Genomic DNA, 27,763 nt, shown 5'->3' with positions numbered 1-27,763 from the left:
ATTTCATTTTGGTTTTAGTTATCTGGGGGCAATTTTTGGGTTAATTAACAAGGTCTTATCACTGGGTGTCTGAGGCATACTATGCCATTGAATGTCCTGCATAGAGATGTCATAATGATATCAATGTAGCACTAAGAGATGGAATTATAGAAAGAAGAGAAAGCAAAATAGAACAAACTTTATAAAAAAAAAACCATCATAGAACTTGTAACAGTAACATAATACTTCAGTACTAGTAAACTTCTGTTAGTTAATACTGCAATTCATAGATCTCATTAAGTGCTTCCCTCTACCTTCCCTTACGCACCTTCAATGATCTGTGCAGAACAGAATTGGAGCAGATATTATTATGGCCCTAGATGATGTAGTCAAAACCACCACCACTGGTCCAAGAGTTGAGGAGGCTATGTATCGCACTATACGATGGATAGATAGATGCATTGAAGGTGAAATATATTGTAGTGATGGTCACTGGTGTTTCTTGTATATGTATATGCATGCATGTGTATATGTTTACTCATATATAATCAACTCATGTATGATAAGGCTATGCTGACAATCTGCCATAAGGGCCTAGATTCCTAGAAGATTCATCCTTGGGCTTTAGAGCTACTGTGCAGTGCTAAGTTTATTCAATTAGGTGAAAGCCTGTTTTGATGGTCCAATTTAATTGTTAATAGTGAGTTTCTTACATTTACAACATCATGACTAGGCAAGTTTCTCATAGTAGATTTATACGATATGTTATGCTTACATCCCAACTATTTCAATAGTTATCTTTGTGGAGCTATTTCTTCTTCGGTTCTTCCTTAGATCCCCAAGTCATCCATAATAGGCGTATACATTCTTAGATTGTGCGTACCTCTTTCGTTTTATTGCCCTAGCTTCATTTGTTATCCTTTTGTCCTGTTTATTGCATATTATTTGTTCTCCATTTTTATGCTTTCGAGTCAGCTGGTCAGCATTGTTCTTATAACTGCATTGCGTTAATAACAGCTCACAAGAGACCAACGTAGCAGAACTTATTTGGTATTGTACAAGGTGGCTTAGATCCTGTACTAAGGTGAACTTCAACTGAACCTGTAATCTTCCTGCATTATGTTGATCGTTTAGTGCATTTCTTTGTTATTACTCTGTTCCTTATACTAATAATATCTCTGTAACAACTAACAAATTGCTTTATGCCATGACTTGTGAACAGAGATATATGTGTTAAGGGCTTGGTGAATCGAAATTTACCCGGGTATGTGCTCTTTGGTGGCTGATTTGTTCTAGGTTGCTTTATCCAACACATTGATATCCCATTCTAGTTTTTGAAGTTAACCAGTAACAATAATTGTTGAATTTGTATTATAGCTTATAATAAAGGGACTGGCGACAATACTTACATGTATTTAATTTAATCACCATCTGACGGTCAGGTATAATTCATGTGAATATATGTATTTAATACAATCATCATTTGACCGTAGGGTGGTGATTGTATTGAATACAATCAGTTATTAATTTTGCATATTTAAAATTAATAAATATTCTGCATATTTAAAATTTTTGATCATTTATGTTAGTCTTTTAGAAAGCTAAAGCTTATTAATTATATTTTGGAGTGTACTTCAAGTGTGGAAGAAAAAAATTTAAAACTCTTCTTTTCCTTCCAACGAGAAAAAGAACTTTTCTGTATAATTCCTTAATTTCAACTTTATTGGTTCAAACTCTCTGCGGAATTAGCAACTTGTTTTCACTTGTTTTAATAGTTAATGGGATTTGGAAAATTTTCCACTGAAGGGAAAATTTTGTAATTCTACACATGCACTTCTGTTTCATATTGGTGGCGTGGGTAACTACTGATAGCAACTGAAGTTTTCTTGTTGACAGAGTTTTCTTCTGTGACAGCTATGCTATTGGCGGTCTTGCTGGCGGTGAAAGTAAGGATTCATTTTGGCGTGTGGTTGCACAGTGCACTGCTGCATTGCCTGAGGAGAAACCACGATATGTTATGGTGCTGTAGACTAGTCATTTTTACTACTTTCCTTTAGGTCTTTCTTTTATGTTTCCTAAGTCGTGATATTTATTTCACATCTTTCAGGGTGTTGGTTATCCGCTGGATATTGTTGTTTGCAGTGCTCTAGGTGCTGACATGTATGACTGTGTTTATCCTACACGTACTGCTCGCTTTGGTACAGCTCTTGCACCCGAGGTGATTACTTAAACATTGTGATCTACATGTTTACATTTTTATTGGATATATTTATGTATTCCGTCTGACTGGAGTAATTGGTTATCGTCATAAGTAGCTAATCCTGAACCATTACATCTATGATTAAAATAGTCCTTTCATCAGGATGAATAGTTATTTATTTTAGTTGCTTACTAGAGAGAATGAATACAACCAAAAAATTAATTATTTATTTTAGGTGCTTACAAGAGCCCCTCTATGCGTGTGTGTATGTGTACTAAAGATTTTTACATGAACGATTTATATATTTGAACACTTCAATAATAACCGTTGGATTGCTGATGCCATCAAGTTTGCATCTAAGTGTGGTTGTTTGGTCAGGATTATTAGTTTGAACTCTGAACTTCATATATCATTGTTGTTTCTTTCTTAATTAGAATGGGTGAATAATTCCTTATTAGATACAAATTTTGATTTTGCATGGATGCTTGCTTCTTTCCAGAACAAAATCGCGCTAAAGCTAAGGCGTCACCCGTAAGTGGCGCGCTGTGTGGCCCGAGCACAGTGATAAGTGAGCAAGGGTCGCTGTATCTCCATCGGCACCCGGATGCAGTGTTAAATGAGCAAGGGGGCCATAGAAACTTCTTTTCGAACGACTCCACTCAAAGTTGTTTGGGAGCATATGCTCCTATCAACTTTACCCGGGACACACAAAAGAAGTACTTTGATCCTATTAGACGGGGGAGGGTGAAGAAGCTAGGACAGAAGGGTAGAGTTCAAGAGAGCAAAATGCGTTTAGGAACGTGGAATATAGGAACCTTAACGGGAAAATCTATGGAAGTAGTGGAAGTTATGGTGAGGAGAAGGATAAATATTATGTGCCTACAAGAAACTAAGTGGATTGGTAGTAAGGCAAAGGATCTAGAAAACTCAGGGTTTAAACTTTGGTATTCGGGCACAAATAGAACGAGAAACGGTGTTGGCATCATCGTGGACAAGACCTTGGTACAAGATGTTGTAGATGTCAAGAGGGTAGGAGATAGAATCATGGCAATCAAGATTGTAATAGGACAAGAACTTATCAATGTGATTAGTGCGTACGCACCTCAAGTAGGGTTGGATACGAGTTCGAAGGAGAAATTTTGGGAAGATCTTGGAGACTTGGTGCAAGGGATTGCTCAGACGGAGAAGTTATTTATAGGAGGAGATTTAAATGGACACGTGGGCAGGGAGACAGGCAACTATGGAGGTTTTCATGGTGGCCATGGTTTTGGGGAGAGAAACGAGGATGGGGAAGCTATCTTGGATTTTGCAATGGCATATGATCTCTTCTTAGCCAACACCTTCTTTAAGAAGAGAGAAGAACATGTGATCACCTACAAGAGTGGGTCGTCAAAAACACAAATAGATTTTCTTCTAATGAGGAAAGGGGATCGTATAACTTGTAAAGATTGCAAAGTTATACCAGGAGAGAGCGTGGCTAATCAACATCGCTTGTTGGTGATGGATGTACATGTCAAAAGAGTAAGACAAAAGAACAAGACTTGGAAGTGCCCAAGAACTAGATGGTGGAATCTAAAAGAAGAAAAACAAGCCATTTTCAAAGAGAAGGTAATCACCCAATGTGTGTGGGATAGAGAGGGGGAAGCTAGCCAAATGTGGGATTCCATGGCTAGTTGTATCCGAAAAGTAGCAAAAGAGGTATTAGGAGAGTCCAAGGGCTTTGCCCCACACCAAAAGGAATCTTGGTGGTGGAATGAGGAGGTACAAACAAAGGTGAAGGCTAAGAAGGAATGTTGTAAAGCCTTATACAAGGAGAGGACCGATGAAAATGGTGAAAGGTATAGAAAAGCGAAGCAAGAGGCGAAGAAAGCTGTCAGAGAAGCTAAGTTAGCGGCTTACGACGATATGTATAAACGACTAGATACCAAAGAAGGAGAGTTGGATATCTATAAACTAGCTAGAGCAAGGGAAAAGAAGACAAGGGACCTAAACCAAGTGAGGTGCATCAAGGATGAGGATGGAAAGGTTCTTGCTACAGAGAACGCGGTTAAAGACAGATGGAGAGGTTATTTTCATAATCTTTTCAATGAAGGACATGAAAGGAGTGCTTCTTTAGGGGAGTTGAGTAACTCAGAAGAGTGTAGAAACTACTCCTTTTATCGTCGAATCCGGAAGGAAGAAGTGGTTGTAGCTTTGAAGAAGATGAAGCATAGAAAAGCAATAGGCCCAGACGATATACCAATCGAAGTGTGGAAAGTTTTGGGAGAGACAGGTATAACATGGCTCACTGACCTTTTCAATAGGATTTTGAAAACGAAGAAGATGCCAAATGAGTGGCGAACGAGCACTTTGGTGCCTATCTACAAGAATAAGGGCGACGTACAAAATTGCATGAACTATAGGGGTATTAAGCTAATGAGTCATACAATGAAGCTCTGGGAGAGAGTCATTGAGCATAGATTGAGGCAAGAGACACGGGTTTCGGACAACCAATTCGGGTTCATGCCAGGGCGCTCAACCATGGAGGCAATCTATCTCTTACGAAGATTGATGGAAAGATATAGAGATGGGAAAAAGGATTTACACATGGTCTTTATAGATTTGGAAAAAGCGTATGATAGGGTCCCAAGAGACATTCTTTGGAGGATTTTAGAGAAGAAAGGAGTACGAGTAGCATATATCCAAGCTATAAAGGATATGTATGAAGGAGCAAAGACTGCCGTAAGAACTCATGAAGGACAAACCGAAAGCTTTCCCATAACTGTAGGATTACATCAAGGCTCATCCTTAAGTCCTTACCTTTTTGCGTTGGTAATGGATGAGTTAACAGGACATATTCAAGATGATATTCCTTGGTGTATGCTTTTCGCAGACGCTATAGTGTTGATAGATGAAACTCAGGAAGGGGTAAATGCAAAGCTTAACCTTTGGAGAGAAGTGTTGGAATCTAAAGGTCTTCGCCTAAGCCGATCAAAGACAGAATATATGGAGTGCAAGTTCAGTGCAAATGGAGGCCAAAACGAGTTAGGGGTGAGGATCGGAGATCAAGAAATACCAAAGAGCGACCGTTTTCGTTACCTAGGATCTATCTTGCAAAAGAACGGAGAATTAGATGGAGATCTCAACCATAGAATACAAGCTGGATGGATGAAGTGGAAGAGTGCATCCGGCGTGTTGTGTGACCGCCGTATGCCACTGAAGCTCAAGGGAAAATTTTATAGGACGGCAATAAGGCCGGCGATGCTGTATGGCACAGAATGTTGGGCGGTGAAACATCAACACGTACACAAAATGGGTGTAGCGGAGATGAGGATGCTTCGTTGGATGTGTGGGCACACGAGAAAGGATAAGATTAGGAATGAGGATATCCGGGGTAAAGTAGGAGTAGCCGAAATTGAAGGAAAGATGAGAGAAAATCGGTTACGGTGGTTTGGACATGTGCAAAGAAGGCCTACTGACGCTCCGATTAGAAGATGCGACTATGGGACAGAGGTTCAGGGCCGAAGGGGTAGAGGAAGACCTAGGAAAACTTTGGAAGAGACTCTAAGAAAAGACTTAGAGTACTTGGATCTAACGAAGGACATGACACAGGATCGAGCACAATGGCGTTCTAAGATTCATATAGCCGATCCCACTCAGTGACTTGGATTTTCCAAGTCTCCAACCAAGAAGTTTTCCTCACTCGGGAAATTAAGGGAACACTACCCCAACCTACATGCTCCACTCAGAAAGCTTCAACATACAAGCTTCAACAAAAGAAAATTCAAAGAACTTAGCGAAGAAGGCTTTGGTGTATTTAACACAATACGTTGAAATGAAGGAAAGCTTATTTATTGATATCCCCGATAAGCTACAAATATGTACATATACATGAGTCAAAATAAACACACAAGAGGGAGCCTTCACAAAGGTTGCTTAGGAGAAGTCTCAGCAGTCGGTAGAGCCCCAGAAAGAGAAGGCACCGGAGGGGGATCATTTGGAGCCTCAGTACTGGACAGAACCCTAGAAGGAGGAGGCATCAGAGGTTGATCATTTGGAGCTTCATTACGCGGTACAGCCCCAGAAGACGAAGGCAATAAATGCCTTTGGAACAAACCCACAAATCTCTGATGATCAAGTAAAACCTGACCATCAGTTTCCTTCATCTGGTCAAGCTTCCTCTTCATGTTTGTAGCATAGTCATGTGCGAGCCGGTGCAACTGTTTATTCTCATGCTTGAGCCCTCTAATCTCCTGTTTGAGACTCATCACTTCAGCCGCCAATGATTCAACTTGGCGGGTTCGAGCAAATAGGCGTTGGGCCATATTAGACACAGAACCTGCACACTGAACACTGAGAGCCAGCGAATCCTTAACAGCTAACTCATCAGACCGTTTGGAAAGTAGTCTGTTATCTTTGGGAGTGAGAAGGTTCCTGGCCACCACCGCAGCGGTCATATCATTCTTCATCACGGAATCCCCAACGGTAAGAGGACCAGTTGGGGAGACGAAGGATGGGCGCCATATGTTGTCTGGAGAAGGCGGGGCTGCCTCTTCAACAAGGTTCAAGTCAAAACGACGGTCGGAGGGGCCAGACATTTTCAAAGGTGTTGAAGAGAGAAGAGGTCGGACAAATAAAGATCTTAGAAGTGCAAGAATGAAGCTTCTACTGGTGGAGATTCAAGTGTGCTTTGGAACTTAATGCCAGCCTCTATAAAAATCTGCACTCGACGGAGCTTCAGAAATCAAAGAGGCGCCTGCTCAGAAATCGAAGAGGCGTTTGCTTTCTCAAAAGTTGGGCTGCTTAGAGATCACGAGGGTTGATCTCAGAAATCGAAGAGCCGTTTGCTTTCTCAAAAGTTGGGCTGCTCAAAGACCACGAAGGCCGATCTCAGAAATCGAAGAGGCGCTCGCTTTCTCAAAAGCTGGGCTCCCTAGAGACCACGAGGGCCGATCTCAGAAATCGAAGAGGCACCTACTTTTCCAGCCTTGTCAGCACCTGTCACACGCACACTCAGCTTTGCGGAAATTATGGGCATTCTGTCAAAGACTTCTGGGGAAGTAGAAAACACATGAATCTTACTGTTCAATCACCCACTTCCCACACGCAACAATAGCTCATGGGTACCACAGATAACTTTGCCAAAGTTCTCTGCCAAAGTTGAGCACGTGAAGCTTGCAGCTCCCACTACATCGCTCTGACCAAGAAGGGTAAAAGAATAGCAAAGAAACAGCACTAACAAAGTTTAGACCCATAAATTTTGAAGGTCTAGCTACCATATTATTACCCACAAGGGTAAAGGAACAGTACCACTGCTGGATAATTGGAAAGTCCATGTATGTCAACCTCTGTGCTTCGTGGCAAGGTAGACTAGCAAACATGCCCAACCTTTACTCACATTCGAGAAAACACTCCCAATAAGATTGCTTGCTCCAAAATCGAAGAGGCACCGTCCTCCGAATCTAAAGAGCCAGACTCCCAACATGACTACTTTCTTAAAAATCGAAGAGAGGGTAAAGGAACAGTACCATTGCTGGATAATTGGAAAGTCCCTGTGTGTCAACCTCTGTGCTTCGTGGCAAGGTAGACTAGCAAACATGCCCAACCTTTACTCACATTCGAGAAAACACTCCCAACAAGATTGCTTGCTCCAAAATCGAAGAGGCACCGCCCTCCGAATCTCGAGAGCCACTCTCCCAACATGATTACTTTCTCAAAAATCGAAGAGACACTGCTCCCCGAATCTCGAGAGCCAGACCCCCAGCATGATTGCTTTCTCAAAAATCGGTGAGGCACCGTTCTCCGAATCAATCGAAGAGGCGCTCGCTTTCTCAAAAGCTGGGCTGCTCAGAGACCACGAGGGCCGATCTCAGAAATCGAAGAGGCACCTACTTTTCTAGCCTTGTCAGCACCTGTCACACGCACACTCAGCTTTGCAGAAATTATGGGCATTCTGTCGAAGACTTCTGGTGAAGTAGAAAGCACATGAATCTTACTGTTCAATCACCCACTTCCCACACGCAACAATAACTCATGGGTACCACAGATAACTTTGCCAAAGTTCTCTGCCAAAGTTGAGCACGTGAAGCTTGCAGCTCCCACTACATCGCTCTGACCAAGAAAGGTAAAAGAATAGCAAAGAAACAGCACTAACAAAGTTTAGACACATAAATTTTGAAGGTCTAGCTACCATATTATTACCCACAAGGGTAAAGGAACAGTACCACTGCTGGATAATTGGAAAGTCCCTGTGTGTCAACCTCTGTGCTTCGTGGCAAGGTAGACTAGCAAACATGCCCAACCTTTACTCACATTCGAGAAAACAGTCCCAACAAGATTGCTTGCTCCAAAATCGAAGAGGCACCTTCCTCCAAATCTCGAGAGCCAGACTCCCAACATGACTACTTTCTCAAAATCGAAGAGAGGGTAAAGGAACAGTACCATTGCTGGATAATTGGAAAGTCCCTGTGTGTCAACCTTTGTGCTTCGTGGCAAGGTAGACTAGCAAACATGTCCAACCTTTACTCACATTCGAGACAACACTCCCAACAAGATTGCTTGCTCCAAAATCGAAGAGGCACCGCCTTCCGAATCTCGAGAGCCAGACTCCCAACATGATTACTTCCTCAAAAATCGAAGAGACACTGCTCTCCGAATCTCGAGAGTCAGACCCCCAGCATGATTGCTTTCTCAAAAATCGAAGAGGCATCGTTCTCCGAATCTCGAGAGCCAGATACCACAGACCACTTTTTCAAAGTGCTCTGACAGAGTTAAAACATGTGAAACTGGCAGCTCCCACTACCGTGCTATGACCAAGCAGGGTAAAGGAATAGCATTACTACTTGTTGTTAGGGAGACTCCTATATATGTCGACCTCCATCCCCAACGGACAGGCAGACCTGCAAAAATGCTCAACCCTTCATCATATCTGAGAGGGCACTCCCAACAAAGCCTTTCGAAATATTCAGCTTTCTTTCCCCCCGATAATACCTCTGCAAACAAGCTATACTAGAGCAAGAATATCTCATATCATCAGGGTTAAAAGCAAGAGTATCCCATATCATGCTTTTTCCCTGTTTTTTCTTTTGGCCTTGTTTTTACTTGCAAGACAAGGAGAAAGAGAGCAATCAGTCAGCACTTGGAATCAAGCTTCCAGCCAGGAACTGACTGCCTGGAACCCCTTACCTGATTACTTACCTGGCATTGCTCTCGAGTACTCATCTTCATCATCTTATGTTTCCAGGGAAGATTCCGCATCTGCTTGAGGAACAGATAGGGCAAGTGCGAAGGATACAAGGAAGCATGTGGAGACAAGCGTAACAGCACACGTGCCGATACATCCATTACTCTGTCAAAAGCAAAAGTATCCCATATCAGCAGGGTAGAACGTACTCTAGATTTGATGGACTTGTTTTGACCCTCAAATTCTTCAGTCGGCCTTATACTCTGGAGGAAACCAGAAAACCCTCCAGCTCAGTTCAAGAATAAGCCTGTGGAAAGTTACTTCTTCAAAAGCAAAAGTATCTCATATCATCTCTTCTCATCTTTCTTCTCTTTATCCTTCATGCTGCTGCAAGATGGGGAGAAGGTGAACAATCAGTCGGAGCTCTGATTGCTTACCTTGTCTGTCACCTCTTTCAGCAGACCCCCTAGCTCGGCGACTTGGGGGACTCCTACTACATGGTTTGTATCGCGCTTGACCAAGCCTGAAACTACAAGTAAGCTTCAAGTGAAATTGATACATTACCTTGTGCATCTCCACCAGTTAAAGATACCACCCCTGGATGGAGGAAGAGTACTTCCAGAGAAGATGCCACATCTACCTATGAGACAGATGAGGCAAGTCAAGACGACACCACACTCCGATACTTAGAAGTTTCGTGATTACGAGATCATTCTCCCACAATATTTCCTAATGTCATTTGTACTAAATCATTCACTCGTACTCACTAAAGGAGAGCTTGAACCTATGTACTTGTGTAAACCCTTCACAATTAATGAGAACTCTTCTATTCCGTGGACGTAGCCAATCTGGGTGAACCACGTACATCTTGTGTTTGCTTTCCTATCTCTATCCATTTATATACTTATCCACACTAATGACCGGAGCAATCTAGCGAAGATCACAAAAAGCGACCGTTTTCGTTACCTAGGATCTATCTTGCAAGAGAACGGAGAATTAGATGGAGATCTCAACCATAGAATACGAGCTGGATGGAAAGAGTGCATCCGGCGTGTTGTGTGACCGTCGTAGGCCACTGAAGCTCAAGGGAAAATTTTATAGGACGGCAATAAGGCCAGCGATGTTGTATGGCAGAGAATGTTGGGTGGTGAAGCATCAACACGTACACAAAATGGGTGTAGCGGAGATGAGGATGCTTCGTGGGATGTGTGGGCACACGAGAAAGGATAAGATTGGGAATGAGGATATCCGAGGTAAAGTAGGAGTAGCCGAAATTGTAGGAAAGATGAGAGAAAATCGGCTCTGGTGATTTGGACATGTGCAAAGAAGGCCGACTGACGCTCCGGTTCGAAGATGTGACTACGGGACAGAGGTTCAGGGCCGAAGGGGTAGAGGAAGACCTAGGAAAACTTTGGAAGAGACTCTAAGAAAAGACTTAGAGTACTTGGATCTAACGGAGGGCATGACACAAAACCGAGCGCAATGGCGTTCTAGGATTCATATAGCCGACCCCACTTAGTGGGAAAAGGCTTTGTTGTTGTTGTTGTTGTTGTTGATGGATGCTTGCTTCTTGTTCTATCAGCTAAAGCTAATTGTTCTCCTAAAATTTGTTATTATATGAATGTGACAAATACGCTTACTTCTTTTTCTTCTGAACGAACTTTGTACTTTATAGTGCTCATGCTTGAAACAAGTTGGTGTTTTTTCAAAGCTTTCCAGCTACTGTTTCATGTTTGCTAATGCACATAGAACTGTGTCTTGCAACGTTCATGCGGATATTGCCAATCAAGTGTACTTTTATTAGGCGCCTCTATACGGTATAAAGGGGACTAAATTTTCTGTTGATATGAGGATGCATAGCTCAACCGTAGGAAAAATATCTTATGTGATGTTTATTTCAGGGAGTGCTGAAACTCAAACACAAAGCGATGGCTGAAGATACCCGTCCTGTTGATCCTACATGTGATTGTATGGTACGCATAAATGGGCCAATCTTTTGCGTGAAATACTAATGCAAAAGTTGATTAAGGATGCATAACTGCTTCTTTCAATTTCTCCAAATGTAGGTCTGCAAAAATTATACTAGAGCTTACATTCATTGCCTGGTTACAAAAGATGCTATGGGATCTCAGCTTCTGTCATATCACAATTTATATTACATGATGAAGGTTAGAACACAAAGGTACTTATAGTTTATTTTCCCATTTATTTTTTCATATACAATATATAACTAAAACTATCCCACCTGCTATTGTTTCCCTTTTTAAATGCAGCTGAGTAGAAATCTGCACTCTTCAATAATCGAGGGAAGGTTTCCAGAGTATGTTTGCCTTTGCTTTACCCTTCTCAACCGTAGTCTTTATTTGTTGTGTAATATACTTACCGTCATTAATTTTATTATTTGTCGATGTTATTTCCCCGGCAAGATGTTAATATGCATAACTGTCATTTGGACTATAATATTTTTTTTTTTCAATTGAATTTCTCACTTGTTCTTCTTGTTGCTAGTGTAACCCTTCAATATTTTTTTTTTACTTTTTTTTGTGTGCAGGTTTGTATGCAAATTTCTGCAACAAATGGTAGTTTCTTTAGACGCCCTTCATCTTTTTATATCCGCTTGTCCAAATTTTCACTCTCCCTCTCTCTCTCTCTCTCTCTGTCTCAACATATTCCCGGTGCACCCAACATTTAGCATTCATGTAATCATCTTCGAGGAGAAGTTGAAAATTATATATTTGATAAACGATAATGTAATTAGCCAAATTATTGTAATCTCCATATAATGTTTCTAACAAAAATCGAATGTTCTTGTGAATAATCTTAAAAGGAAAAGTTAAAAAACTATATATTGCACCAACCATTTTCAGAATCACTACTCTCTTCTAGTTGGCTACTATGCCATTTGCTATTGGTATAAAACGATTGTGTATACAACGATTCTCTCGTTTCTTCTCTGTTATTGTTTGCTTAGAGAGCCTTGTGCATTTGTTTCCCCTCTGTGCAATACCTACCACATAGCTTTGAAATGTGTCACATCTTATTGTCTTGTAGTTTCCGAAAGGTGATGTGCCCGAGTGGGTGTGTGATGCCATGGAGGTTGCTGGAATCGATATTTCTTCCTGCTGCACTCCATTTTCATCGTCCCAAGATTAGAAGTAGGAATTTACAGCGCACACAGGTTCGGCTTAATCAAATTTTGCTAGAGAAGAGGTTGACATAGAAGAAAGGTAAACTAGGTAAGGGAGGCGTAAAATTGTTTGCCCTTGATTTGTTTCACTAGAAATTACAGGATGATCTCCTCCAATTTTGTCTCTACTAATTGGTCAAACACAGAGCTGCTAAAAACTGCAAGATTTGGAGTGCTCGAAATTTGTTTTAGAACAGGACCTAACAAAGATTACCTTTCCATTTTTGTTCCCTGTCTTCACTTTTTGTAACTTAAAACAATATGAAATCAAATGCAGTTAAAATACTAAAGCTTGTATTGTGAAATTTAAAATTTTTGTTCATTGGTCCTTGTGTGGCCCAATTACATACCGACACACAAGGTTAGGTGGATCTCTTTCTCATTTTAAAATTTCTTTTCTTAGAGTTTAATTTCACATGTAAATACCTCAGTGAACATATGTCTAGATGAGAGAAACTCACCTACATTAGAGATGTCATTGTGGCAGTATCTCGAGTGAATCATGCACTGCCATGCGAGGACACTACTGTAATGTATCCAAGCATGGTAGTGCATGCTTGATTTGGGATGCCTCATTAGAAGATGATCAGAACCTCAGAACACAATAAGGCTGGAAATTCATATCATTTCTAGATTGAAAGTTGAGAACTTGACTCAACAGGGAAAAGAAAATCTGACTCTGGCAGAAGTGAGACTTTGGGACAAAGTGCCCTTAATCCCAGTGGCACGAATGAAGTGTCCCACAAGGAACCTATTTCTTGTTGGCATGTTATGGCAGAACCCCAACCTGCAAGGCAACCAGATCATACTTTTAAGGGAAACCTACCCATTGTCCATAAATCTGAGAGAATGAATGTGCCTTCCTCTCCTTTAATGGGTGCTCCCCATAGCCACCAGAAGTTGAGCAACTGTTGGATAATTAAGGCCATGGCTTGCGTCCATTTTCTTATCCATATTTTTGTTTCAGTTATATTCAATCAGATGTTTTTTCTTTATGTTTTAAAATTTTAAATGACTAAACAGTTTCAATTTAATATTTAGGATGAAGAACCTAATACTAAATATCGAGTTAGCCCTAAGACGGATGTGCATTTAAAAAAAAAAAACTAGGGAAATTGACCACTATAGAAGGGGGTAATTTAGACATTTCATCCTATCAATATGTTGTCTATATTGTTGTTCGTGTCTATATTTCCATTTTAGCTAATCACTTTTGAAATTATAGGATAATGGCCAGTTTCCCAAAAAATCATAAAGTATATGCCCTTTCATCTCAAGTTATAACCCTTTACATCTCCTTATTATTTCCTAAAACTCATATTTTGGTTTAGAATCACCTTATACTGACCATGTACAGTTACACCTCTATAAATTAATAGCCTTGAGACTACAAAAAATTTATAAATTTAGCAAAATATTAAATAATTGGAAAATTAATAAGTTATTAATTTAGTTTCTAACTAACAATTCTATTAGTTTAACCAAGTAAAATTCATGAATCTACTTTCTCAATGAAACAAGTTCGAGGAAGGCGGCCATAGTAACTTAATGGCCCCATTCTGTGGCCGTACGGTGATGCTGACAGTGACACTTGTCCAGCAACAACATTATTCTGCGCGTACAAAAGCTGGATTCCCAACTCCTTCACCCGGTAAAAATCACTCATCTCCACCGAAACACGTACACATTCCCTTTCCTTGCTTTCAAATTGAATATGGCAAAGCCACAACACATCTCCATTCTCAGTTGGCAAACCTACTGTGCGTAACGAATGGGTCCACCCAGTACTCCCCCCCTTCTCATGAATAACTTGAACGTGAATCATATTTAGTCCACTGGCTTTAATCTGATGTTCATTTTTGGCATATAAAACAGCTACATTCAAGCTTTTGTGATTAGGATGTAAAGGTGGAATAAATGACAGCACAGGTTTATGTGTTGTGAAGTCAAATCCATCTGGAATCTTGCTTGTGAAGTCAAATCCATCTGGAATCTTGCTTGCATGAAGGAAAATGCTATATGTGCGAAAGTCAAAGAATACCTGTTTCATCAAGAATCCACAATTCAAATTTAATTATTCAAACAGTTAGGCCCAACTAATTCATAGATATAATAATTAGAACAACTATACATGAGAAAGGAGACAAGAGAGACCTGGACAGGAACCTTCCTGGTTGTATCGGTCAAGTTGTTGAGCATTTCGTCATCAGTGCTTGCTATGGATTCCATATTGAACAAGCTTATCAACGTTTTTATATTCAACAAGCTTTCAACTTCAACTAACTGAGGGCAACCACCAAAATTCAAATCCAATGATTTGAACAAGTTCGGTAAATTTGTTAATCTTTTCAATGATTCACAACCAAATGCTACCAACGTTTCCAACCTTGCTGGGAGCTCTGGAAGCATTTCGAGGTTTGTGCAATTTTTTAACAAAAGAGTCTCAAGCATAATAAGACTCTTCATGTTTTGTGGTAGGCACAAAATTGGGTTGTCAGTTAGATCCAATTTCTTCAATGAAGATAATGTACACAGATCATTGGGAACCTCTGACAGATTGCAATCAGACAGATTTAAGCTTCCCAAACAACGTGGTAAACTTGCCAGTGAGAAACTGGTTGATTGAAGAGTCTTTCCCGGCCATGCCCACATCCACCAAGACCTGATTGGTGTCCATGATAAAGTTGACAACAGTCTAGGTCTATTCATATCCCTAGATATTGCGTGTAAATGAATAACTGTGGCACTGTCATGAAGCAAAAGCTTTGAGCAACCGCTAAGATTAAGTTCCTCAAGAGACCTCAACATGTTCATTATTTTTGGAAGCTTCGTAAGGCTTTTGCAGTCTTTTAGATTCAAGAAAACAAGTTTCCCCAAGTTTCCAATGGATTCATCAACATCAATCAAATTAATGCAATCCTTAAGAATTAGTTTCTCAAGGTTAGGGAGTCCGGACAAGTCAGATGTTGTCCTAAGGCCATGCGAATGACTGAGATTAAGAATTTTCAATCTTGTAAGAAACTGTGTCAAAGAGAAGTCATTAGTTGCTATGAATACACAGTTAAATTTCACTGAAAATTATTTTTGATTGTGTGTATTTTGAGAGAGAGAGAGAGAGAGAGAGAGAGATTAGAACATACCCTGGTTCGTTTCCAAACATGTTGCAGACTGCTCTTCCGTAAGTCAAGAACAACTAGATTTTCCAAACAAAAATTGGCTGGTATTGATTTTAAAGAGAATCCTCGCCAAGATAGCCATATTAAATTTTTTGGAAAATCTTCATAGCTTCCACTCAACTTTACATTATCAAGCAGAAGTAGTTCAAGATTGAGCATCTCTGTAAATGCCTTTGTTTCGATACCTTCCTCATTTAATACCGGGGATGAATCTGTTGAGGGAAAGTTGAGCATGAGGCCCTTAATACTTCTCGTACCCTGCTTACAAATAAGAGACAGGATAAGTTACTAGTCACATGCAGAACACCATTGCAAATATATATAGATAAAGATTATGTATCTTACCGTTAATTTTCTCAAAACGTTAATTGCATCTTTATGCCACAGTCTAGTGCGCTTTCCAGGGTCCTCAGGTGATTCTTCGCGAATTATTGCCCTTCCCATGTCTTGAAGCAATTGATGCATGGTTAACTTGTTGTAGACATTAATTTTCACAAGACATCTATCAACCAGACATTGAAGTCCAACCTTTGTGGCAAAATCACATTCGTCAAGGATTGTAGTTGTAAAATCCTTGTTCTTTCCCACGAAGAAACAGGCTATATGGAGGAATAAACGTTTATCATGATCTTGTAAAGAATCAAAACTTATGCAAAGAATCTTTCGAATTTTTCCCTCAGTAAACTCGTCTAAGTTGTGTAATGCATTTTCCCATATATCTGCTGTTTTTCCAAATAGAGAAGATCCCAGAACTTTAAGAGCTAATGGAACCCCTCCACAATGTTCTACTATGGGTCTTGAAAGCTCCATGTAACCTTCTTGAGGACGGGGTTGTCCAAAGGCGTGCCAACTGAAAAGCTTAAGTGATTCATACTCATGCAATCCTTCAACCTTAAACCTTACAACTTCATGACCCTTTAACAAATGTTCATGCCTAGATGTTATTATAATTTTACTTCCAGGATGGAACCAGTCTCGCATTCCAAGAATTGCATTGAACTGTTCCGAGTTCTCCACATCATCAAGAACAATAAGAACTCTTTTGCAACATACAACCCGTTTGATTTTCACTAAACCTTCATCAAGGCTGTATATTTCTTCCATTTTCCTCTTTTGGATATCGAAAAGAAGGTTCCTTTGCAAGCGAACACAACCATTGGCTTGTCTGGAAGTTTCCCTAATATCTGAAAGAAAGCTGCTAGCTCGAAATTTCTTGAAGTTCTGCTTATAAGCAATTTCAGCAATGGTGGTCTTGCCTATTCCACCCATTCCATGGATGACAGCTACTCCAACATCATTTGATCCATCTTCCAGCCACATGTTTAGTCTTTTCACATGATAATCTCTTCCAATCACATGGGGCTTAACTCTTAGTCTCCTATTTGTCATGCAGTCTAGTTTATTTCCAATCGATTCAACAATTTCTTGGATAAACTGTGACTGGTACCTATATGTTATGGATATCAAAATATACAAGGCACAATAAGTTCTTTCTTTTCAGACCAAAAGAAAAAACATGACAGAGTTCTTTATTTTTTATTTAAAAAAATAAAAAGAAAAAAGAAAAGATAAACTTTCACAAACTTGAGACTAGCATCTGATCTACTTGACTGAATATAGGAGAGAATGAAAAGTTACCGTTCTCTCAAAACCATCCCTCCCAAGTCTGCAACGTCTCTAAGAGCTTGCCTCCACTCCTTCACCTTGTCTATCTCGTCCTTGAAGCTCTCTTCGTGTCTAGTAAATGATTCTGCAAAACTACCCTTCTGGTTCCTGACCTCTGATGGTTCCACATCATAGAAAACTGGGATAACCATGTGTCCATCTGTTCTTTTACGTTCCATGATGATAGCAAGTTCATTCAGGCACCACCTGGAAGAGGCGTAGTTCTTGGAGAAAACAATGACTGATACTCGTGACTCTTGTATTGCTGTCTGTAGCTCCTGTTCAATGTTTGCTCCTCTCTCAATTTCATCATCATCTCTAAAAGTGTGGATTCCTGCCCACTCCAAAGCACTGTGGAGGTGATCTGTGAAGCCCTTGCGTGTATCTGCGCCTCTGAAACTCAAGAATGCATCATATGTGCACCGGTATGAGGACGAAGAAGCATTCTGTTGCTCGGTGCTCATTGCAGCTATTGTATAGAGTCTATCTGTAGCAGTGAATGCATGAAGAAGAGTTATTATATACAAATTGGAATGCAAATTGAGACTATATTCTCCAGCTACCAAACATATCGGAAATCCTCTCTAAGTTTTAGTGAGGAGCTCATTTAGGGCTCTTAACCACCAAATAATTTAGGGAGCTTTAATGAAAAGGGTTTGGGGCAACTTTTTCTTAATAAAAAACCATTAACAACTTTTATTTAATGAAAAGGGCTTGACATTTAATAAAAAGGACACAAGTAATATACAACAGACCAAAAAAAAACAAAAGTCCCACGAGCTGAAGCAAAGCCCAGCATGCGACATCAAATTTTTCTTCCAGCTTACCTGACAGATGTTTACCAAAATCTGTTAATATAACTTCATATTATTTATGAAATTGCCATCGAGCCCAAAAGTCAAATAAAACAAAAAGTAATTCATTTTCAACTTTTTTTTTTTTCCTGAAACGGTTGCAATCATTCCACCAATTGAAAACTCATATCATGACAATTTTTATTCACAATTTGATAATTTATTTTAGCATTTGCTCCAAAGCTGGAAACCCACGTTTGTCACTCGAGAATAGCTAGAACAAAATAACCATTCACTAGACCATAACTGCCATAGATTTGCAATTAACTTTTTTTATTTACAAGTCGTGTTTAACATTTTTTAGGAATAAAAATTGCCATGTTGTTTATTCCAAATATTTATTCACCTTTGACCCCAAAAAAAAAATATTCTTAAAAACTTAACAGCTTAAAAGTATTCAAATGACTAATTTCAGTGATGTCTTCCAAAGACAATTTACAAACTCAACTGTAGCAAAAAAACATTGCAAATTAAATGGCATCAACACAATTTTTATGAAAAATAATTATGAAGTGCAGGTACTCCCTGCAATTTGCAACAACTAGGTCATTTCAAACGCAAAAAACTGTCATGGTTGCAAGCAACCATTTCTTATTTGACAATTGGAAAACTTTCACATACACCATATATTTACCCAAAAGCATTGCATCACCTCAAAGCTATTGGAGCAATGCTTTCCTCTTTTAAATTTTAAACCAAATGTCAGTCTATAATGTAGATCATATACAGTTAACAACTACATGTAAGAAATGACAGACCACCAACTCAAGATATCGTATCACTTGCTCAAATAACTTTTCCTTTGGCCTTGCAGTGGGGCCTTGTTTTTGGAGTCTATGTTACGCTCGTACAAAAAATATTTTTACCATTTAAGGTCTACAACTTACAATGACATATGTGATAATAGCTTTCACTTTTCCCCTATGTGTCATGGTCAATTCCGCAAATCTTGATATGGTTTCAAGGTTCCTTAGCCTCCCATTCACATTATTTCTATAATTGAATATTAACTCTAGAATTAGACACGGGTACTATCACTATTTCTTAAACTGAACAGTGACTATTTCTATAACTGAACACGGGTATCATAACCATTTCTTAAACTAAAACTAACTATTTCTAAAACTGATACTGACTATTTCTTAAATAGTGTGGGTTATTTTGCTGTATTTCTAGAAATAATGTTTATTTTATTCACATTAAGAAATAGTGATGGTATTCGTGTTCAGTTTAATAAATAGTCAGTGTTCAATTTAAGAAATGGTGATAGTATCAGTATTCAGTTTAAGAAATAGTGATAGTATTAGTATTCGATTTAAGAACTAGTGATAGTATTAGCGTTCAAATTAAGAAATAGTTAGTGTTCAGTTGAAGAAATAGTCAGCATTCAGTTTAAGAAATAGTGATAGCATCGGTGTTCAGTTTAAGAAATAATGATAGTATTCGTGTTCAGTTTAATAAATAGTCAGTGTTCAATTTAAGAAATAGTGATAGTATCAGTATTCAGTTTAAGAAATAGTGATAGTATTAGTGTTCGTTTTAAGAAATAGTGATAGTATTAGCGTTTATATTAAGAAATAGTTATTGTTCAGTTTAATAAATAGTCAGCATTCAGTTTAAGAAATAGTCAGCATTCAGTTTAAGAAATAATGATAGCATCGGTGATCAGTTTAAGAAATAGTGATAGTATTCGTGTTCAGTTTAATAAATAGTCAGTGTTCAATTTAAGAAATAGTGATAGTATCAGTATTCAGTTTAAGAAATAGTGATAGTATTAGTGTTCGATTTAAGAAATAATGATAGTATTAGCGTTTATATTAAGAAATAGTTATTGTTCAGTTTAAAAAATAGTCAGCATTCAGTTTAAAAAATAGTGATAGCATCGGTGTTCAGTTTAAGAAATAGTCAGCATTCAGTTTAAGAAATAGTGATAGCATCGGTGTTCAGTTTAAGAAACAGTGATAGTATTCGTGTTCAGTTTAATAAATAGTCAATGTTCAATTTAAGAAATAGTGATAGTATCAGTATTCAGTTTAAGAAATAGTGATAGTATTAGTGTTCGGTTTAAGAAATAGTGATAGTATTAGCGTTTATATTAAGAAATAGTTATTGTTCAGTTTAAGAAATAGTCAGCATTCAGTTTAAGAAATAGTGATAGCATCGGTGTTCAGTTTAAGCAACAGTGATAGTATTCGTGTTCAATTTAATAAATAGTGATTATATCAATGTTCACTTTAAGAAATAGTGTTATCATAAGCGTTTAGTTTAAGAAATTGGTAGTGTTCAGTTTAAGAAATAGTCAGTGTACAGTTTAATAAATAATAATAGTATCAGTGTTCAGTTTAATAAATAGTGATAATATCAGTGTTTAGTTTAAAAAATAGTGTTTCTTTCTTGGTCTAGTTTTCATAAATAGTGTTTCTTTCTTGGTCTAATGTCATAAATAGTTTCCATCTATTGGTCTAATTTTATTTTTCTAAGAAAAGATTGTGACCTTGACCAAATGTTTTCTTCAAGTCCCTTAAAAAGCAGAAATACGATGATCACCTGAACATCGAACTCGACAAAATTGATCGGGAATTGAGTGGCGGCACTGAAGGAGAGAATGAAGTTCTCTTTGAGGGATTTAAGCATACAACATGTCATCAGTGATAGAGGGAATAAGAGGTTTAGGTACCCACTCCTCACATAGCTCATCTCTTTCCTACATATATCAGATAGAACAACAGAGTTCAGTTGAGAAACAAGAACACACCTGACATACCAATCACAACTCAAGCATATCATACTAAATCATTTAGAAAGAAAGTTAAAATATGACATGCATGATACATACAGAGTGGTATCATTACAAATTCCATTCAATGAGTCAAAAGGCTAACAAGACAAATCTGTAAAGTGCATATTTTTCATATAAACTCCACTAGGGAATCACCAGAAGTTACGATGTTGAATGAGATCTAACTGAAAACAAAGCCCTGGAGTCGCCTCCTAAAATAAATTATCCGAAAATTCGGGGCCTTTCGGTTCGTAATTTAGAACAATTCTCAAAATGAGATGATTAATCTAAATTATCATTCGGGTAATCTATATATGTACACACATATGTGTGCTTATAAATCGATGGACGGAGATAGAGAGGAGATGATTGAAGAGTTATACCTAATGATGATGATTGAAAGCGGGTGAGACAGCGGAGGTGGTGACAGTTGGGGCAGCGGAGCAACGGAAGAGGAGGATTCAGATGTGTTCTTATTCCTCTCCCTTCGCTTGGCACGGGCTCAAATGAAATAGAAAGATACCAAAGATTGAAAGATTGAATTGAGGTCAGTGGACCCAAGCTTTTCGTTGGTTGGGATGTCTCCTTGCATTCTTGAGGAGATCATCGTCATCGTTTTATGAAGAAATGGGGGAGACAGACCACAACACACAGAGATCCATGAAGAAACAGATATCAAACAGAGAAATACTTTGCCGTTAGGGGCAAAATGGGACACTCATTGTTTGGGCCATTTTATTTGGACTAGTTTAGTGTTGGGCTTTGTCCTAACCATTAAATAAAGTTAGTGCATGATTTTTTGAAGTTTTCAAGCCATTTTCATTAGTTTTCCTAATAATTTAGGAGGCATTTTGATCTAGATGCTCGGTTTTTGAATTTCTTAGACCAAATATCTAAGGTTTTTTTCAATATATTGTTAATTTATATCTTTTTATTTCAATATATTTCAAAAGAATAAAAACACAATAAAAGTTCTATAAAAACAAAAAAAGTTGAATTGTTTATAAAAAAAAAAAAGGGTTAGACTGTGGGTGCAAAAAACAAAAGAAAAAAAAAATCAAACGTAATATTTTAAAAGTACCAGCGTCACATTATGTGTAGTCCTAAAAGAAATTCTTAGAAAACTATCGGTACATTTATATTATCATAAATTTGGTAAAGCTTAGGGATGGGCATAAAAATTGTTAAACCGAAAAATCGAATCGAACCGTGATAAAAAAAATTCAGAAAAAACCGCGTTGATCAAAAAAGTCAAAACCGAAACAAAAAATAAACCGAACCGTTTCAAACGGTAAAGCTTTTAATATAAATTTTTTTTTTATATAAATAAAATATTTTTCCAAGAAAACCATGTGAATAAGCCCAATATTTTTCTTCACTTCTCTTCCCCTCCTTTGTTGTTTTATTATTTTTCTCCATTCTTTTCCAGTATTTTATGTATTGTGTACATTTTAATTTTAGTTTAAGATCTACATTTTGATCTTGATATGAGCCTTCTATCTTTTGATTTATATTTATATGCACATTTTATATCTTTAGGTCACAAATTTTGTAGATTTAGTAGCGAAAACTTAAATTTACTTGAATTTATAGTTGAAATATGTGTTTGGTATTAGAAGTAGAAAATTAGAAAAAAAAACATATATATAATTTTGGTTAGAACAATAAACCGGTATGAATCGAACCGAAATTGTCATGAACTGAAGGTACGATTTTAGTAATAAATTTAAATGAAACTGCACCGAATCGAACCGTTAAAATTTTACGATTCCAGTTTCATTTTGAGGATGAAACCAGGCCGAACCGGACCATATCCACCTCTAATAAAGCTAACGACACATTATGTGTAATCCTAAAAGAAATTCATATTAAAATTTATACAAAAATATATTCTATCAATTTTTAATAAATTAATTTTTAATATAATGACTCATATTTATTAAAAAAAAAAAGAAAAGGACTAGATCTTTTTTTCATGAAATGGATTTAGTTCACGTTTCTGAAAAACTAGAAAATTGAAGTCTTACAAAATAATTTCCATGAATTTAAAGACTTCAGATCTTAGTTTTATTAAAAAGAAACATAAAGATAAGAAAGCAAGAGGATCCAAAGTCAATGCATTTGACTCATCGGCCATGAAGATTTCAATTGAAAGCTAAAGCAGATCTATGTTTTCAGAAGAGTGGAGCTTGGAGGTACCTCGCACACACCAGAGTTGTGTATTGTAAGATGCCGAAAGCTGTTGGATGAAAGTCCCAACTAGTTTCTTCAAAAAGACACTGTGAAATGGACGATCTCACAAATCAAATTTTGCTCACTCACACCCTTAAGTTGATAACTATAGTTCCTCTCCACCATGCTCAAATTTTCAAGGATCTGAATGGGCGTCGGTCTTAAGAGTTGATGAAGAAGAGGAGGTGGGAGATGCTACCAGAGCAGCTGGAGAAGAAGGACGAATCTTTCTTTTTCTCTTTTCTTTTTCCTTTTGGTAAACGAGGGTGAGGAAAAAATAGGGAAAAAGATAGAAAAAGAAAAAGAAGAACAAGTGGGGTATGTTTGAGGTCCACACGGAAAAGAAAAAATTGGGAATTGGTTGAGGTTTTGGCCCCAAACAAAGGGAAAAAAGAAATGGGCGGTTTGTGTTTTATGAAGTTTTTGAGGACGACGCGAGTTAATTTGTAATCCCTTTGTTCAGATGTTCGTATATTTGTTATTTGTAATCCTTTTCTGCTGTGAATGATCATAAATTTTAAAAATTAAACTTATCGAGCAGTAATAAAAATATTATGAGCATCATTCACTTGAAAGTAGTAAGTAAAAATACCTAAAACTTACCCTGATGTATGCTATCCACACACTTTTAAATAGTCATTTGATCAGGACTTCACCTAATTCTTTTGAATCGCGGTCCGGTTTTCCCCGCTAACCAATTATGTTACGACCACTGAACAAACTTGGTTGACGAACATGATTTATGCACCGCTAATGTAGCGGCTTGTCGAGCATTTGACAAACTCACACCATCCATTTCAAATGGGATTTGTCCCGTGGACACACGAGCGATCCAACCCGTATGATTTCCTTTTCCCCTTCCCATTCTTACTTCTGTAGGTTTCCCGGTAATAGGGAGATCTGCGAGAATTCTTACCCATATCTTACTATTTCTTCGGCTCATAGCACGATGAAATTGTCTGATTGTAGCCCGACGCGTTGCTTCAATGGCTCGATATGAAAGACGATCAGCTCTACAACTTATACTGCCATATCTCCCAAAACCAAGTTGTGTACCGTCCGGTTTGCAACCCTTAATACATCTGCCTTTACGATATTTACTATATTTCGTCCGTTTCGGATATTGCTGATGCCATCAAGTTTGCATCGAAGTGTGGTTGTTTGGTCAGGATTATTAGTTTGAACTCTGAACTTCATATATCATTGTTATTTCTTTCTTAATTAGAATGGGGGAATAATTCCTTATTAGATACAAATTTTGATTTTGCTTGGATGCTTGCTTCTTGTTCTATCAGCTAAGCTAATTGTTCTCTTAAAATTTGTTATTATATGAATGTGACTTCTTTCAAAACTTCTGAACGAACTTTGTACTTTATAGTGTTTTTCCATAGCTTTCCAGCTACTGTTTCATGTTTGCTAATGCACTTAGAACTGTGTAATCAAGTGTACTTTTATTAGGCGCCTCTATACGGTACTTTATACAAAGGGGACTAAATTTACTGTTGACATGTGGATGCATAGCTCAACCGTAGGAAAAATATCTTATGTGATGTCTATTTCAGGGAGTGCTGAAACTCAAACACAAAGCGATGGATGAAGATACCCGTCCTGTTGATCCTACATGTGATTGTATGGTACGCACAAATGGGCCAATCTTTTGCGTGAAATACTAATGCAGAAGTTGATTAAGGATGCATAACTGCTTCTTTCAATTTCTCCAAATGTAGGTCTGCAAAAATTATACTAGAGCTTACATTCATTGCCTGGTTACAAAAGATGCTATGGGATCTCAGCTTCTGTCATATCACAATTTATATTACATGATGAAGGTTAGAACACAAAGGTACTTATAATTTATTTTCCCATTTATTTTTTCATATACAATATATAACTAAAACTATCCCGCCTGCTATTGTTTCCCTTTTTAAATGCAGCTGAGTAGAAATCTGCACTCTTCAATAATCGAGGGAAGGTTTCCAGAGTATGTTTGCCTTTGCTTTACCCTTCTCAAACGTAGTCTTTATTTGTTGTGTGATATACTTACCGTCATTAATTTTATTATTTGTCTAAGTTATTTCCCCGGCAAGATGTTAATATGCATAACTGTCATTTGGACTATAATTTTTTTTTTTCAATTGAATTTCTCACTTGTTCTTCTTGTTGCTATATATTTTTTTTTTTTACTTTTTTTTGGGTGCAGGTTTGTATGCAAATTTCTCCAACAAATGGTATTTTCTTTAGACGCCCTTCATTTTTTATATCCGCTTGTCCAAATTTTCACTCTCTCTCTCTCTCTCTCTCTCTCTCTCTCTCTCAACATATTCCCGGTGCACCAAACATTTAGCATTCATATAATCATCTTCGAGGAGAAGTTTAAAATTATATATTTGATAAACGATAATGTAATTAGCCAAAATTATTGTAATCTCCATTTAGTGTTTCTAACAAAAATCGAATGTTCTTGTGAATAATCTTAAAAGGAAAAGTTAAAAAACTATATATTGCACCAACCATTTTCAGAATCGCTACTCTCTTCTAGTTGTCTACTATGCCATTTGCTATTGGTATAAAACGATTGTGTATACAACAATTCTCTCGTTTCTTCTCTGTTATTGTTTGCTTAGAGAGCCTTGTGCTTTTGTTTCCCCTCTGTGCAATACCTACCACATAGCTTTGAAATGTGTCACACCTTGAATTGTCTTGTAGTTTCCGAAAGGAGATGTGCCCGAGTGGGTCTGTGATGCGATGGAGGTTGCTGGAATCGATATTTCTTACTGCTGCACTCCATTTTCATCATCCCAAGATTAGAAGTAGGAATTTACAGCGCACGCAGGTTCGGCTTTATCAAATTTTGCTAGAGAAGAGGTTGACATTTAAGAAAGGTAAACTAGGTAAGGGAGGAGTAAAATTGTTTGCCCTTGATTTGTTTCACTAGAAATTACAGGATGATCTCCTCCAATTTTGTCTCTTCTAATTGGTCAGACACAGAGCTGCTAAAAACTGCAAGATTTAGAGTGCTGGAAATTTGTTTTAGAATAGCACCTAACAAAGATTACCTTTCCATTTTTGTTCCCCGTCTTCACTTCTTGTAACTTAAAACAATATGAAATCAAATGCAGTTAAAGGGCTAAAGCTTGTATTGTGAAATTTAAAATTTTTGTTCATTGGTCCTTGCATGGCCCAATTACATACCGACACACGTGGTTAGGTGGATCTCTTTCTCATTTTAAAATTTCTTTTCTTAAGAGTCTCATTTCACATGTAAATACCTCAGTGAACATATGCCTAGATGAGAGAAACATACCTACAATAGAGATGTCATTGTGGCAGTATCTCGAGTCAATCATGCACTGCCATGCCAGAACACTACTGTAGTGTATCCAAGCATGGTAGTGCATTCTTGATTTGGGATACCGCAGTAGATGCATTCCTATTGTATGAAATGGAGATGATCAGAACCTCAAAACACAATAAGACTGGAAATTCATATCATTTCTAGATTGAATGTTGAGAACTTGACTCAACTGGGAAAGGAAAATCTGACTGTGGCAGAAGTGAGACTTCTGGACCAAGTGCCCTTAATCCCAGTGGCACAAATGAAGTGTCCCACAAGGAACCTATTTCTTGTTGGCATGTTATGGCAGAACCCCAACCTGCAAGGCAACCAGATCAGACTTTAAGGGAAACTTACCCATTGTCCTCTACCTAAATCCATTGAAACTGAGAGAATGAATGTGCCTACCTACCTCTCCTTTAATGGGTGCTCCCCATAGCCAACAGAAGTTGAGCAACTGTTGGTTAATTAAAGCCATGGCTTGCCTCCCTTTTCTTATCCATATTTTTGTTTCAGTTATATTCAATTAGATGTTTTTTCTTTATGCTTTAAAATTTTAAATGACTAAACAATTTCAATTTAATACTTAGGATGAAGAACCTAGCACTAAATCACATTATGGAGTTAGCCCTAAGACGGATGTGCATTAAAAAAAAAACTAGGGAAATTGACCATCATAGAAAGGGGTAATTTAGGCATTTCATCCTATTTTTATGTTGTCTATATTGTTGTTCGTGTCTATATTTCCATTTCAGCTAAACACTTTTGAAATTATAGGATAATGGCCAATTTCTCAAAAAAACTTATGAAGGGTATGCCCTTTCATCTTGAGTTATAACCCTTTGCATCTCCTCAATATTATTTCCTAAAACCGATACTTTGGTTTAGAATCACTTTATACTGACCATGTACAGTTACACCTCTATAAATTAATAGCCTTGAAACTACAAAAAAAATTATTAATTTAGCAAAATATTAAATAATTGGTAAATTAATAAGTCATTAATTTAGTTTCTCATTTAACGAACGAACAATTCTATTGTGAGTGAATCAAGCTTGATGAAAACGGTGCCCACGAATACTGAGAAAGTATTTTCCTGTCCCCATTTGGTACTCTGATGCTGATAGTGACACATCTCCAGCAACAACATTATTCTGGCTAGAAGGAGGTCTTTCCTTGGCGTACAAAAGCTGG

At 37.8% G+C, this 27,763-nt stretch overlaps 1 protein-coding gene and 1 pseudogene across 9 annotated transcripts in view; one reads left to right on the top strand and one right to left on the bottom strand.

Moving 5' to 3' along the window:
- Positions 1-25,376, top strand: part of LOC126603575 (uncharacterized) — a 28,449-nt pseudogene extending 3,073 nt beyond the window's left edge.
- LOC126603568 (disease resistance protein RUN1-like) overlaps positions 13,897-27,763 on the bottom strand; it is a 36,718-nt gene continuing 22,851 nt past the window's right edge. For 2 of the 9 annotated variants that reach the window (XM_050270473.1, XM_050270474.1), the window contains exons 2-7: positions 20,771-20,927; positions 17,343-17,856; positions 16,050-17,151; positions 15,669-15,962; positions 14,683-15,549; positions 13,897-14,569 (exon numbers count right to left, since the gene is read on the bottom strand). In XM_050270473.1, the coding sequence (XP_050126430.1) occupies positions 14,021-14,569; positions 14,683-15,549; positions 15,669-15,962; positions 16,050-17,151; positions 17,343-17,833 (3,303 nt within the window). In that variant the 5' untranslated portion in view covers positions 17,834-17,856; positions 20,771-20,927 and the 3' untranslated portion in view covers positions 13,897-14,020. Of the gene's footprint in view, positions 14,570-14,682; positions 15,550-15,668; positions 15,963-16,049; positions 17,152-17,342; positions 17,857-20,770; positions 20,928-21,385; positions 21,596-23,201; positions 23,494-27,763 lie in introns of those variants that run through there. The other 7 variants (XM_050270470.1, XM_050270468.1, XM_050270469.1 and 4 more) reach the window with 6 other exon arrangements.

Source organism: Malus sylvestris, chromosome 15 (genome assembly GCF_916048215.2).
Source record: "Malus sylvestris chromosome 15, drMalSylv7.2, whole genome shotgun sequence".
NCBI lineage: Eukaryota > Viridiplantae > Streptophyta > Magnoliopsida > Rosales > Rosaceae > Malus > Malus sylvestris.
The sequence above is the reverse complement of the archived record's forward strand: the minus strand, read 5'-3'. Positions and strand labels throughout refer to the sequence as shown.